The sequence below is a fragment of the Cervus canadensis genome, chromosome 5 (genome assembly GCF_019320065.1).
Source record: "Cervus canadensis isolate Bull #8, Minnesota chromosome 5, ASM1932006v1, whole genome shotgun sequence".
Classification (NCBI taxonomy): Eukaryota; Metazoa; Chordata; class Mammalia; order Artiodactyla; family Cervidae; genus Cervus; species Cervus canadensis.
The window spans coordinates 95,592,034-95,606,631 of NC_057390.1; the positions used below are offsets into that span (position 1 = coordinate 95,592,034).

A 14,598-nucleotide genomic window follows, 5' to 3' on the forward strand; every position below is an offset into this window, starting at 1 on the left:
TGTGGCCTTTGCGGGTTTCCCGTGTGTCCCAGAGGTCTCGGCATCCAGGCTGGAGGCGCCTGGAGGGCAGGGCGGCATCTCTGGCTTTCCAGATCTGCCTCTGGCCCTGGGGAGTGGGGTCTGAGTTCACTGGGCACCACTCCCCTGGTGGTGACCCAGGAGGAGCTCAGAGGTGGGTGACACTGACATCCCACGTCAGCAGTGCTGGGGGTCTCAGACTCCCCTGGCCACTTCACTTAGGGATGCAGAGAGGGTGCTGAGATGCCCGTGGTGAGGTGGGGGACTTTGAGGACCTGAGTGGGGCAGGGAATCTGCAGGCCTAGGACTTGGGACCCCTTCCTTCCGTCTCCCAGCCTCTACTCCCTGGCTGTGGCCCCCGGGGCTCCTCCTGCCTTGGCCTTTGCAGCTTTCAGGAGGCATTTTCAGGCAGGAATCTCAGCAGGGAGACTAAAGCAGCCTTTCTCTCTCTCCTCTTTTCTCAGATGGCTCCCAGAGCTGGGGAGTTAAGTTCTGGCTTTCGGTCTCCATGTCAGCTCTAGATTAAAGGATGGGGGTGGAGTGGGGGAAAGATGTGGTTTTGGGGGGGGTTGCGGCCCCCCCGCCAGGTCTGGGAGGCTGGAAGTTTGATTGGGAGCAAAAGACTCTGGGTTTGGAGACATGGGGGTGGCGGGCCCGGGGGGTCCCTGGGCTTCTTTCAGCTCAAGGAAGAGGGAGCCAGAGGCTTACAGTGTGTGGGGGTGAGCCGTGGCTGCCGCACGCACAGCTGAGGACGTGGCTGGATGGTCCGACACCCCTCTCCCCTGGGACGTGGCAGGGAGCCCGTAACATGATGTCACCGCCGCCCTCCCACCCCCAGCGCTATGCTCGGAGGAGGTCTGGCCCATTGTCTCACCCTCGGAGCATCTCTGGCGGGGATGAGGGAGAGGGCAGCGCAAGGGTTCCCCACAAGCCTGCGATCGCCCCGCGAGGCATGGACGGCCCGAGACTGACCCTGGGGGTCAGTTCCCCCTGAAGTGATTCCAAGAGCCAAGGAAAGACTATGTGTCACCCCAAATCCAGGGTCAAGTGGGAGGAGGCAGTGGCATCTGATGGGGGTCCCCAGAGGCTCATCCGAAGCTGTAAGATTACATGGAAATCTCTTATTTTATCTTGAAAATGCGTGTGAACTCTGTAGTCACAGCCATGCTCCAACTAGGCTGATTTTTAAATTAAAAAACAAGGCTTCCCGCCCACAGCTTGTGAGTAAAACTGACCCTGCAGGAGGGGCGAATGATGCACAGCCCTCCCCAGGCCCCTGGAGAGTCCCATCTGGGGAGCATTTCATCAGATTTGAGGGCTGATTCGACTTCTCTGTCTCCCACACAATAGACAGAATGGTAGCACAAGCCATAAAACCCCCACAAGTCTTCATGGAAGGAGCTGGCCCTGCCACGTGTGTGTGCCAAGGGCCTCCCACTCACCACCTCTCACCGGCAGCTCACCACAACTCGATGAAGTCACTGATGCCATTAACCCATTTTACAGAGGTGAAAACTGAGGCTTAAGGAGGTGATGCCCCCTGTTCTTGGTGGCCACCGGATGGTGAGGCTGGAGATCGAAGCCCTGCCTTCTGGCCCCTGGTCATCCTTGTGGGTCTCGGTGTTGCTAGGTGTGTCGAGGGCAGACTGAGGGGGGAGGGCAGGGAGGAATCCTGAGTGCGGGTCCTTGCCCACAGGTGCCCCCCTGGTCAGCATGCCGCCCAGGACCCACGGCTACCTACACCAGCCTCTGCGGGTCTCCTGCTCTGTGCACAGCGCCCTCCCCTTCCGGCTCCAGCTGTGGCGGGAGGGGGCCAGGCTGGGTGAGGAGAGGCGCTTTCGGTGAGTGGCTCAGGACTGCCCAGTGGCCCCAGTCCCAGGGCTCCTGGGGGCCTGATGCCCTGGAGGGACCTAAGGGGGGCGTGGGTGGCACACGTGCGGCCTTGGTCGTCCTGCTGGGTACCTCCCAGCTTGGCCAGGGTTGGGGGAGAGTGGGTCCCTGAGGCTCCCACCGCTGCTGGGCCATCACTCCGTGGATGAGCCACAGGCCTTCCTCTGATTCTGAAAACTCAACCCGTGAAGGCCCGGCTCTGTGCTGGTCAGCGCAGGAAGGACCCTCTGAGACCTTCCCTCCTATGGTTGGAAGCCCGGGGCTCAGAGAGGGGAAGGGAACGTTTCCAGAGTCCCAGGCATATCGTTGGGATTTGCACGTCCTTAGCTGCCTGTCTCTTCTTACCAAGTCTCTGAGAGGTTTGGGGGCCTCTTTCTGGGCAAGATTCAGGCGGTCAAGCCCCCATCTGGAAGCCTGGATGAGGCCGGGGGGCCCTGATGGGGGACAGTGCGGTTGTGTGTCCCCAGCTCTTCTGTGTTTGCAGGGAGTCAGGGAACAGCAGCTGGGAGATCCCTTGGGCCTCCAAGGCCGATGAAGGCATGTACGAGTGCACGGCAGTCAGCCGGGCTGGGACCGGACGAGCAAGGGCTCAGATCATCGTCACAGGTCTGTCCCCTCAGGCCCGTCCTGACTCTTCCCTGTAGGACTCCCTCCCAGGCTTCCTCCATCTGTGGGTGAGTGTGCCAGCCAGCTGTCAGGGACCGTCCGTCATCCAGAGCCCGACGCCCACACTGCACCTGCCTGCCGGCCTCCGGTTTGGACCGTCTGCCCCACGAATGGCCTGTGGTTGCAGGAAGGTTGAGGACCCCAGCTCAGGGCTCCACCTCCCAGTCCCCAGCCTCAATCCCACCCTTGACTTCTTGGTCAGCCCCCAGGCCCTTACAAGGGCCACCATCCGCCTCGTCCCCAACCCGTAATGCCTTCAGGTCCTGCCACCGTGGCAGCGTTGAACTCGGGAAGGTTGGAAATGCCACAGATCCTCTTACAATGCAATTGGCTTCATTTTTAAAATAATGAACCTAAGCTGCCTTGATGGGCTTTCCCAATGGCTCGGTGGTAAAGAATCCGCCTGCCAATGCAGGAGACACGGGTTCAATCCCTGGGTCGGGAGGATCCCCTGGAGGAGGAAATGGCAACCCACTCCAGTATTCTTGCTTGGAAAAATCCCATCGACAGAGGAGCCTGGCGGGCTACAATCCATGGGGTCGCAAAAGAGTCGGACACGACTTAGCGACTAAATAACCACAAAGCTGCCTTGAAGAAAAGAGGCCCAATGAACATAGAGGGATCAGTCACTCTGCATTCCTAAACTCACTCAAAATCACTCATGCTCCCTGTAGGAAGACTGGGAAAATATAAGCGAACAGAAAAGATGGAAATGACCTGTGACCCCTCCACTCTAGAGATGACTTTGACAGCATTTTGCTTTACTTCTTTTTGGACCTTTATCCATGTGTGCATTTTAAGAAAAACGGGATAATATCGTACATACTTACAGCAACCTGATTTGATGTCTGGAGTCAAATTTCCCCATTGGACATCATGGTCACTGGCATGTGGACCCAGCTTTTTTCCTATAGGTCCTGCAGACCGTCCCTGATTAGGTGGTCTCTGAGCTGTCACTTCTTAATGGTTTTTTTCTTATTGAGAGTGTGGGTTTCTAAGCTCTTTCTTCTTTGGGGGCAGTGGCCTTCCTTACTTAGTCCACATTTAGCTGCTGTTTATACAGAGAATAGCTCTGTACTTGTTACTCTTTTCCAGTTAAGGGTGATTTCCAAGACTTTATCCACCAGTGTGGAATTATTGGGGTTTCCCAGGTGGCTCAGCGGTAAAGAATCTGTCTGCCAATGTAGGAGAACCTGGTTCAATCTATGGGTCGGGACGATCCCCTGGAGAAGAAAATGGCAACCCACTCCAGTATTCTTGCCTGGGAAATCCCATGGACAGAGGAGCCTGGCGGGCTACAGTCCATGAGGTCACAAAAAGCTGGACACAATTTAGTGACTGAGCATGTACGCTCGTGGAATTATTGCCTCAAAGGGTGTGAAGTGTGGGTTGTTTGTTTACTTTAGTCGTTGCATCATGTCTGACTCTGAAACCCCATGGATAGGAGGCCGCCAGGCTTCTCTGTCCACGGGATTTTCCAGGCAAGAATACTGGAGTGGGTTGCCATTTCCTTCTCTAGGGGATCTTCCCGACCCAGGGGTTGAACCCACATCTTCTGCATTGGCAGGCGGATTCTTTACCACTGAGCCCTGGGAAAGCCCCGAAGAATGGACTGACTCTTGTTAAATTTTGCCATTGGCTGTTGTATAGAAATCAGGCGTGCATGCACGCACGCGCGCACACTACACACACACACACATGCAGAGCCCCCGGGCGGGTGTGAGATGGCCATGGGGTGGCATCGTCCAGGCATGATGAGCAGAAGCTGGTGAGCTGCTCTGCTGGGGGATGCAGTGGACTCTGGGGTCTGGACACCACCAAGGTCTGCAGGACGTCCCCTTCCCCGCGCCAACCCCTCAGTGCCTCCTGCACTCCTGTTCCTGCAGACCCCCCGCCGCAGCTGGTCCCCGTCTCCAATGTGACCGTGTCCCCCGGAGAGACTGCCGTCCTGTCCTGCCTGGTCCTGAGCGAGGCTCCCTACAACCTGACCTGGGTCCGGGACTGGCGAGTCCTGTCGGCCTCGACGGGCAGAGTCACCCAGCTGGCCGACCTATCCCTGGAGGTCAGGAACACCACCCCCAGCGACGGCGGGCGGTACCAGTGCATGGCCAGCAACTCCAATGGAGTCTCGAGGGCATCCGTCTGGCTCCTGGTGCGAGGTGAGGCTGCTCACTACCTGGCATTTCTCCAGGAGCCCATCCGTCCATCCCTCTGCTCAGACATCAGCTCTGGCAGGCAGCATCAGCCCTTCCAGAGTTTTCTCAACCTTCGGAGTAAGAGAATTCTGTACTAAGTGTAGTGGTTCGGCACTGTTGGGAATTTCATCCTCATATCTAGCCTCAATTTCTACTGCTGTTGGCCAAGCCAGTTTCACTGTGTCCTGTCCTCTTTCTGGGTCATTGAGCACTTCCATTGTCCAGCCCTCTCGATATGCAGGACAGAGATGGGACACCGGAAACTTCTGGAAGCCCAGAGATCAGATGTGCTTGGCAAGGTTTGGGTAGCGCTGACCAGCTGGGGGTGGAGGAGGCAGTGAGAGGAAACACATCCAGAGGGTTAGTGCCTGGATTAGGTACTCACCTGGGATTTAGGTCCACTCAGGATTGAGACGCATCTTGCTCCTCTAGGGACCCATCTCCCCCAAGTGTAAAAGTGAGTGTGTTGGAACAAATCTCGCTCTTGTGCCGATGACTCTGGATTGGCTGCTTAGAGTGTGTTGAGAAAGATTCTGAGGCCATATCGAGGCTGCTGGTATAGGGGGGACTCAGCTCAGAGCAGAAATTCAGGGAGCTCAAGGTTCCCACCAGGGGCGTTAGGGACTTCAGGTCCCTTTGTGGCCTGGGGATGTGCCTGGGGGCTGCCTGGTCAACCCTGGTTCCCTGAGAAGCCAGTCACAAGGATGCAGGTCCCTCGGGGCCCTTCCTTCCTATGTCTCCGCTGTCTGTGGCTGCGGGGAGGAGCAGGGGGCCCAGTGGGTGCCTGGGACAACATGGCTGCTCTGACAAGCTTTTCCCCACCTGTCCACTCCTTGAACGCCAGAGGCCCCGCAGGTCAGCATCCACACGAGGTCACAGCGCTTCTCCCAGGGCATGGAGGTGAGGGTCCGCTGCTCGGCCTCCGGATACCCTGCACCCCGCATCTCCTGGAGCCGCGAGGGTCGCGCCCTGCAGGAGGACAGCAGGTGAGGGCCTCGGGGACCTCTCTGGGCCTCAGTCTTCTTAACTGTAGCAAATGGGGAGTGGCATTTGCCCTGCCTTCCTCCTGATGATTTGAGACTCAGGAGCGAGACATTTGGGAAACATAGCGATGCCTCATGTGGGTTCTGGAGTCAGGCGTTCCAGCTACATAATCTGGTAGACCTGTGCTTGCATTCTGCCTCTGCCATTCAGGCTGTGTGCCTCTGGGCAAGTCACCTTACCTTTCTGAGCCTGATGAATGAAAAAGGAACATAAAAAGTGATGAACCCACAGCCTGGCACAGAGCAAGCAGTCAGTGTAAAACGATGTCACCAGTGATGTTGTTAATCTGCTTTTAATAATGACTGGGGCAACCCCATGCGACCCAACCTAACCGGCCCCTTCCTGTTGAACACATTTCGTGGCACGACTCCAGAGTCCGCGTGGATGCCCAGGGAACCCTGATCATTCAGGGGGTGGCCCCAGAGGATGCGGGGAGTTACAGCTGCCAGGCTGCTAATGAGATTGGCAGAGATGAAGAGACGGTCACCCTCTACTATACAGGTACTTGGGTCAAGGGCATTTGCAGAAGAGGGTCCCCAGTCCTGCCTTCCCCCCTCGCTCCCTTTCTCCCTCTCGTCCACAGATACTTCAGAGTATCTACTGTGTGGCAGACACGGGGATACAATAGTGAACACAGGGTCCCTGTCCAGGTAGAGGTTATATTCTAATGGGGAAGCAGAAAGCAAAGCATGCAGATAAATAAGGTACTTTCAGATGGTGAAGGTATGGACGAGCACAGAGCAGGGTGGTGTGATGGAGCGAAGTGTAGCTGGGCAGAGAAGGAAACGTACACACAGGATAAAACTCTTGCCCCAGACGGGAATGGGAACAGCGTTTCAGGGAGAGAGACAGGGTGGGGCAAAAGCCTCGAGGTAGGAATGGCCCCTGGGGTCCCCAAGGGGCTGCAAGGAGTAGGAGGCTGGCTGGGGTCAGGGGCCAGGGAGCCGCAGCTGGCCCTGCGGTGCATTTTAGAACCTTGTAAGATTTCACCTTTTACGCCAGGTTCAAAGAGGACAATAAAAAATAAATAAGAAAGAGTGTATGTATATCTGACTCACTTTGCCGCAAGCAGAAACTAACATGACATTGTAAATCAACTACACTTTAAAAATTATCTTTAAAAATTATATATAAGAAAAAGGAAATATAAAGTGTTTAGAGGTAAAGGGATATCATATTTGGAACTTATTCTCAGCCATTTAGAAAAAAAAAAAGAATACAGAGAGAATTCCATCATGATAAAACAAAACGAATATGGCAAAAATGTTAACATCTGGTGATATGGGTGAAAGGTACATGAAGAACCTTTGTATTAGTCTTGCAACTTTCTAGTGTGAAATTACTTCAAAATAAAAAGTTAAAAAAAAGAGGACAAGAAGGGAGTTTAGTCCCCGGAGTAACTGGCTGTTTAAAAACCGGCCAAGGCTGCATCTTTCTGAGGGTGACTGTCCCGGTTGGTGGGGGTGGGGAGGAGGCAGGTGCTCAGCCCACCCTGGCCCCTCTGACTCTCCCCCAGCTGGGGAAAACGGCACTGTCGCTCTAGGGAGTCTGTGGCTTGGTCCCCAATTCCCCGTCTGCTCCCCACGCAGACCCACCATCCGTGTCGGCTGTAAACGGCGTGGTGCTGGCTGCCGAAGGGGAGGAGGCGGTGCTGGCGTGCGAGGCAACCGGGGTGCCCCCGCCCCGGGTCATCTGGTATCGAGGTACATGGATTGGGTGGGGAGAGGGGCCTGCAGAAGGGGTCTGCGGGGGGCCCTGGAGAATCAGCTTTCCAGGACGGTCATGGGGGGCACTCGGAATGGGGTGTCTGGGGAGAAGGACTGTTTCGAGCAGCCCCCATCACCCCTAGCCCAGTATCCATTTATAACTGATGCAGACTGGCTCTGTGATCAGGAGCAGGATTTAGAGTAGACCCAGATTTGAATTCTGGCCCCCCCGAGTGGCCTCGGACAAGTGGCTTGGCAACTGTGAGCCTGTTTCCTTAGTTGGAAAATCAAAGACAGCTTGTTTCTTCCCTAACATTTCTCTTGTTTATTTGGCTGCATCGGGTCTTAGTTGCTGCACATCGGCTCTTTAGATGTGACAGGTGGGATCCACCTCCCCGACCAGGGATCGAACCCGAGCCCCCTGCATTGGGAGCTCGAGGTCCCAGCCACTGGACCACCAGCCTCTGAGATAGGCTGGTTGTGTGAGGATTAAATGAGTCCATATGTGCGAATTGTTTAGAACAAACCTGGCCCACGGCCTGGGCTGTGTCCTTAATGGTGGTGATGAAGATGCTGTGGTTGTCAGGGAGCTGGCAGTCGTGGTGAGCGTTCTGTTGTGAGGCTTTTCTGAATTAGTGAGTGTAGAGGGTTTTCTGTGTGTTGGACCTCAAGCTGGAGTTTGATCGACAGGAGCCACTCTTGCGCCCACACCAGTGGACCTGGGTCCTGGGGCGCCTGCCTTGGACTTTTCAGGGCAGAACCCTGGGCTCCTTCTCAAGCACAGCCCCCTCCCATCCAGACGCACTCCAGTCTTGGCAGCACCTGTCTGATCTCAGCAGAGCCTCACCTTGACCTTGACAGGCAGTGTTAGCTCAGAGTTTGAGCATTTTGTCCGTGGTCACCAGCTAGTGGCGGCAGAGGCCTCGGGACTCCTTCCTCATGGCGTGGTCACTGCCTGTCGTGGCTGGGAGCTCTACCAGCCCAGCCCGGGAGTCGCCTTTTTACAGGGGGATCTCCCAGTGGAATGGATTCCCAGGTGGCATTAGTGGTAAAGAATCTGCCTGCCAATGCAGGAGACGCCAGAGATGCCGGTTCAATCCCTGGGTCAGGAAAATCCTCTCTTGATAAGGCAATGGCTACCCACCCTAGTATTCTTGCCTGGAAAATCCCATGGACAGAGGAGACTGGCAGACTACAGTCTGTGGGGTTGTAAAGAGTCGAACTGAGCACAAACACACGCTATCCCTTGGAATGTTATTCAGCCTTAAGAAGGAATGAAATTCAAGTTACACAACAACGTGAATATAGTTACCATTGAACTGTGCACTTGAAAATGATTAAGATAATACATTTTATGAGTTTTTAAACCACAATTAAATTTTTTCTTAATTAGTCTCCCATGACAAAGAAAAAAAAATTGGAAAAAAAAATCAGGCCCATAGCAGCTATTATGTAAAAATTTCCCCCTACTTCTAATTGGCCAAATGAGGAAAAAAATATTTTATCTGTGACATTTTCAGAGACATTTGCTCTAATATGGGGTATTTAAGTAGTAAAACATTAAAAGAAAAGATAAAAATTTTTTTTAACTTAGAAAAAAGGAATGCAATTTTTATACAACATAGATGAACCTTGAAAACACGATGCTAAGCGAAATAAGCCAGACACAGAAGGACAAATATTATATGATTCCACTTAACTGAGTGGGATCTCTTATAAGAAATGTCTAGTATGTGCAAATTTAGAGACAGAGAGGAGATGCCAGGGGCTTGGGGAGGGGGAAATGGGGAGTTAGTGTTTAATAAGTAGGGCTTCCGTTTGAGAAGATGAAAAAGTTTTGTGGATGGATCATGGGGATGTACCTGATCCCGCTGAATTGGACACTCAGTGCTTAAAATGGTAAAATCCTGTGTTATGTATATTTACCACAATTTTAAAAACAAAAAATTTAAATTAAGTTGTAAAAAAAGGTTCAAAATCAGGGTGGTCCTTCAGGCCAGGAGGGGTGGGAGTCAGGGAACAGTAAGAGAAATGAGAAAAAGGCATCAGAGAGGCAGAACTGGGGGGGAAGGTGGGGGTCTTCTCCCAGAGCTGACCCAAGCCTCAGTCTGCCCCTGAGCAGAGGGCGGGGACCCAGGAGGGAGACCCAGGCAAGGCGTTCTTGGGTAATGAACCTGTCACATGCAAGGGGGCAGGCTGAGACTCACTCTTGGCCAACAGAGGGACTCAGGGAACTGGATTCAGGGGTGCTGACCTAAAAGAAAAGTTTTTTAACTGTGGTAAATTGTGCATAACATATCCATTACCTTCTTAACCGTTTTTAGGTATATTCACATTGCTGTACAACCACCACCACCCATCTCCAGAACTCTTTTCATTTAGCAAAACTGAAAATCTGTGCCCATTAAACAGTCCTGATTGCAGGCTGAGGGGTCTTTACCTCACCCACACCCCTCTGAGGTCCCAGCCTTGTGGCATCCCAGGAACCCAGGGTCAGGAAGGCAGCCTGATCCCCGGGCCTCCTGTGGCAGCCATGAGTACCTGCCTGATGTTTTCTCATCTTTGGTCCAGGGGATCTGGAAATGATTCTGGCCTCTGAGGACTCCAGCTCTGGGATGCTGCGGATCCCAGTGGTTCGTGAGAGGGATGCTGGCGTCTATACCTGCCGAGCTGTCAATGAGTTGGGCGATGCCTCTGCAGAAATCCGGCTGGAGGTTGGACGTGAGTGTACACCTTGTCCCCCGCTGTGCCCTGCCACCTGCCCTACTTCTGAGCAGGGAGGAGAGAATGCTACCCTGTAGCCTGCCAGTGGGGAATTTGCATCATTTGGATCCAGAGCACGTGGGACAGGGATTTTAGAGGGAGATGGTGTGTATGTGTTACCACTTGCTGTGTAACAAATTGCCCTGAAACTCTGTGGCTTAAAACAGTGAGCATCTATTGATGCACAGTTCTGGGGGGCTAGGATTCTGGTTCTGACTCAGGGTCTCTCACGGGATGGCACTTATTACATTGGTCGGGGATGTGGTCATCTGAAGGCTTGACTAGGGCTGGAGAGTCCACCTGAAGTTCATTTATGAGGCTTTTATCAGGAAGCCTCTGTTCCTTACCCATAGGGTCTTCCCTGGAAGATTTCTCGTGACATGGGTTTTCCTAGAGAAAGTGAGTTGAGAGGGATAGACAGAATCCAAGATGGAAAAGTTTAGTCTCTCAGTCGTGTCTGACTCTTTGCGACCCCATGGACTGTAGCCCACCAGGCTCCTCCGTCCACGGGATTTTCCAGGCAAGAGTACTGGAGTGGGTTGCCATTTCCTTCTCCAGGAGATCTTCCCGACCCAGGGACTGAACCTGGGTCTCCCACATTGTCGGCAGATGCTTTACCGTCTGAGCCACCAGAGAAGTCTCTGAGCCACCAGGGAAGTAAGTCTTTATAGCCAGTTACAGTCTTGGAAGTGATGTACCATCACCTGTTATATCCTATAGGTCACATGGACCAACCCTGGTATTGGTGGGTGGGAGAGACCCCTCAAGTGTGAGAGTCCCAGGAAGCAGGGGGACATTGCCCACCATGGAAATAGTTTGGCTCCAGCTTGGGCATCGTCATCCCTGAGACCCGAGTTCCAGTCTTGTCTCCATCACTGACCATCTATGTGCTTTGGTCAAGTCATTGACCCTCAGTTTCCCCATCTGTAAAATGTAGCCGACGGCTTCCCTGGTGGCTCAGCGGTAAAGAATCTGCTTACAATACAGGAGAAGCAGGTTCGAGTCCTGAGTCGGGAAGATGCCCTGGAGAAGGATATGGTAACCCACTGCAGTATTCTTGCCTGGGAAATCCCGTGGACAGAGGAGCCTGGCGGGCCATAGTCCCTGGGGTCACAAAAGAGTCAGACACGACTTGGCAGCTACACAACAACAAAGCAGACCTGCCCACACTACTTTCTTTGTTGAGCGGCTGTGAGGGTTCAGTGCAATCAGACACATAACGTTTAGCACTGGGTTTGGCCCATCATGGGTGTTTAATAAATGGAGAAGTGACTATTCCCCTTTTACAGATGGGGAGTCTGGATTCTTCTGTGGCTGGAACACGGCCTTGGCTGTGATTGCCATGAGTTCTTGGTTTCAGGCCTGGATCCCGGGCACTGGGAATTGCTCGGAAGTTGTGGGCACAGCTCCTTGGCGCGCCGAGCCAGAGCAGATGGGGCTCTGAGGGTCAGCTGTGGCCATGACGGGAAAGACAGGTGTTCAGAGTTCGGGGGAAGTGCGGAGAATGGGGAATGGGCTTGAATGGGCCGGATGGGATGGCCAGGGGCCTCCCCAGGGAGGCTTGATCAGGAGGGTCTGGCCCTGGGGGAGACGGTGCCATCTCAGGCTTGGGGATCCTCCCACATGTGGGGGTGCCGTTAGTGTTCATTCATCTGTTCCATCGTTGCCATCCTTCAGCACGTGGTCACCAGGTGGCCAGGCCCTGTGCCCCAGACCCTGGGTTGGGAAGACAACCACATCAGCCCTTGTGTTATCCTTGGTGCCAAAAAGAGAGACAGTAAACAGACAATTAGAATGCTCAGTGTACTGAGTAATTGGAAGTGGCATCCGTGGGGCCTGTGCCCAGAGAAGGGGGCTAAGCCAGCACCAGAGGCTGGGAACGCTTCTTGGAGGAGTCGATGTCTAAGCTGAACCCAGAAGCAGTCAGGTGATGAGCTGCAAAAAAAGATCTGTACAAAAAAGATCTTCACGACCCAGATAATCACGATGGTGTGGTCACTCACCTAGAGCCAGACATCCTGGAATGTGAAGTCAAGTGGGCCTTAGGAAGCATCACTACGAACAAAGCTAGTGGAGGTGATGGAATTCCAGTTGAGCTATTTCAAATCCTAAAAGATGATGCTGTGAAAGTGCTGCACTCAATATGCCAGCAAATTTGGAAAACTCAGCAGTGGCCACAGGACTGGAAAAGGTCAGTTTTCATTCCAAGCCCAAAGAAAGGAAATGCCAAAGAATGCTCAGACTATCACACAGTTCCATTCATCTCACACGCTAGTAAAGTAATAACCAAAGTTCTCCAAGCCAGGCTTCAGCAATACGTGAACCGTGAACTTCCAGATGTTCAAGCTGGTTTTAGAAAAGGCAGAGGAACCAGAGATCAAACTGCCAACATCTGCTGGATCATCGAAAAAGCAAGAGAGTTCCAGAAAAACATCTATTTCTGCCTTATTGACTATGCCAAAGCCTTTGACTGTGTGGATCACAATAAATGGTGGAAAATTCTGAAAGAGATGGGCATACCAGACCACCTGACCTGCCTCTTGAGAAACCTGTATGCAGGTCAGGAAGCAACAGTTAGAACTGGACATGGAACAACAGACTGGTCCCATATAGGAAAAGGAGTACGTCAAAGCTGTATATTGTCACCTGTTTATTTAACTTATATGTAGAGTACATCATGAGAAATGCTCGGTTGGAAGAAGCACAAGCTAGAATCAAGATTACCAAGAGAAATATCAATAACCTCAGATATGCAGATGACACCACCCTTATGGCAGAATGTGAAGAAGAACTAAAGAGCCTCTTGATGAAAGTGAAAGAGGAGAGTGAAAAAGTTGGCTTAAAGCTCAGCATTCAGAAAACTAAGATATGGCATCCGATCCCATCACTTCATGGCAAATAGATGGGGAAACAGTGGAAACAGTGGCTGACTTTATTTTTGGGGGGCTCCAAAATCACTGCAGATGGTGATTGCAGCCATGAAATTAAAAGATGCTTACTCCTTGGAAGGAAAGTTATGACCAACCTAGACAGCATATTAAAAAGCAGAGACATTACTTTGTCACCAAAGGTCCATCTAGTCAAGGCTATGGTTTTTCCAGTAGTCACATATGGATGTGAGAGTTGGACTATAAAGAAAGCTGAGCGCTGAAGAATTGATGCTTTTGAACTGTGGTGTTGGAGAAGACTCTTGAGAGTCCCTTGGACTGCAAGGAGATCCACCCAGTTCATCCTAAAGGAAATCAGTACTGGGTGTTCATTGGAAGGACTAATGCTGAAGCTGAAACTCCAATACTTTGGCCACTTGATGTGAAGAGCTGACTCATTTGAAAAGACCCTGATGCTGGGAAAGATTGAGGGCAGGAGGAGAAGGGGACGACAGAGGATGAGATGGTTGGATGGCATCACCAACACAATGGACATGAGTTTGGGTAAACTCCGGGAGTTGGTGATGGACAGGGAGGCCTGGCGTGCTGCAGTTCATGGGGTCGCAAAGAGTTGGACACGACTGAGCGACTGAACTGAACTGAGGAGCTGCGGGGACAGTGTTCCAGGCAGAGAGAACAGCATGTGCAGCTCTCCCCAGGGCAAGAGAAGCCAAGCAGAGGGTGAGGCATCGAGGATGGGGAGGGGCGAGGCCGAGGCGGCCGGCTGCCCAGCTGTGGGTCACTCCTGGCCTTTGGCTTGGGGAGCCCGGTGGAGTCTGGGCTTTGTCCTGAGGAGGCGGTGAGAGGTATCTAAGGAGAATGATGTGCTCAGACTTTCCCTGTCTGTGTGGCTGGGCTCTTGGGTGGGGTGTGGTGGGTGTGGAAAGCCATAGGGCCTGATGATAAAAATATAATCAGTCTTCTGTGAAATCTGCCCTGTAGCAAGCCCAGCTCTAAGCACGTTTCATGTACTAACCTGTAATCCTCATAACATCCCTTTGCAATGGGTTCCACTTTATCCTTTCATAGATGGGGAAACGAGGCGCAGACAGGTTAAGTGACTTGTCCAGGATCACACAGCTGGTGAGTGGCAGAATCTGAACCCAGGGTCAGGGCTGTTTAGCCCCTGGACTTGGTCCTGATACTTCCAGCAGGGTGAGCTTGGACGTCGCTTCTGCGCTCTGAGCCTCGGGCTGCTCACCTACAAAATGTTTGTGGCTATTGTGCGAGTGAGAGATAGGAAAGGCCTCGGACAAGAAGGGCTCTGACAGATGACACTGTCACTGTGATTAGTCGGTGGGTTCTGGGTAGACAGAGAAGGCGCTCCAGGGATGGTGCCCTGGGCGTTGTTACAAGCGGTCCTCCTTTGTTCCGTGTCTGATTGCTTTT

At 52.9% G+C, this 14,598-nt stretch overlaps 1 protein-coding gene across 2 annotated transcripts in view; it reads left to right on the forward strand.

Annotated features, from left to right (window-relative positions):
* HMCN2 (hemicentin 2) overlaps positions 1-14,598 on the forward strand; it is a 185,613-nt gene that overhangs the window by 41,319 nt on the left and 129,696 nt on the right. For both annotated transcript variants that reach the window (XM_043469851.1, XM_043469852.1), the window contains exons 9-15: positions 1,715-1,859; positions 2,393-2,514; positions 4,461-4,733; positions 5,614-5,755; positions 6,187-6,314; positions 7,403-7,516; positions 10,091-10,240. In XM_043469851.1, the coding sequence (XP_043325786.1) occupies positions 1,715-1,859; positions 2,393-2,514; positions 4,461-4,733; positions 5,614-5,755; positions 6,187-6,314; positions 7,403-7,516; positions 10,091-10,240 (1,074 nt within the window). The remainder of the gene's footprint in view (positions 1-1,714; positions 1,860-2,392; positions 2,515-4,460; positions 4,734-5,613; positions 5,756-6,186; positions 6,315-7,402; positions 7,517-10,090; positions 10,241-14,598) is intronic.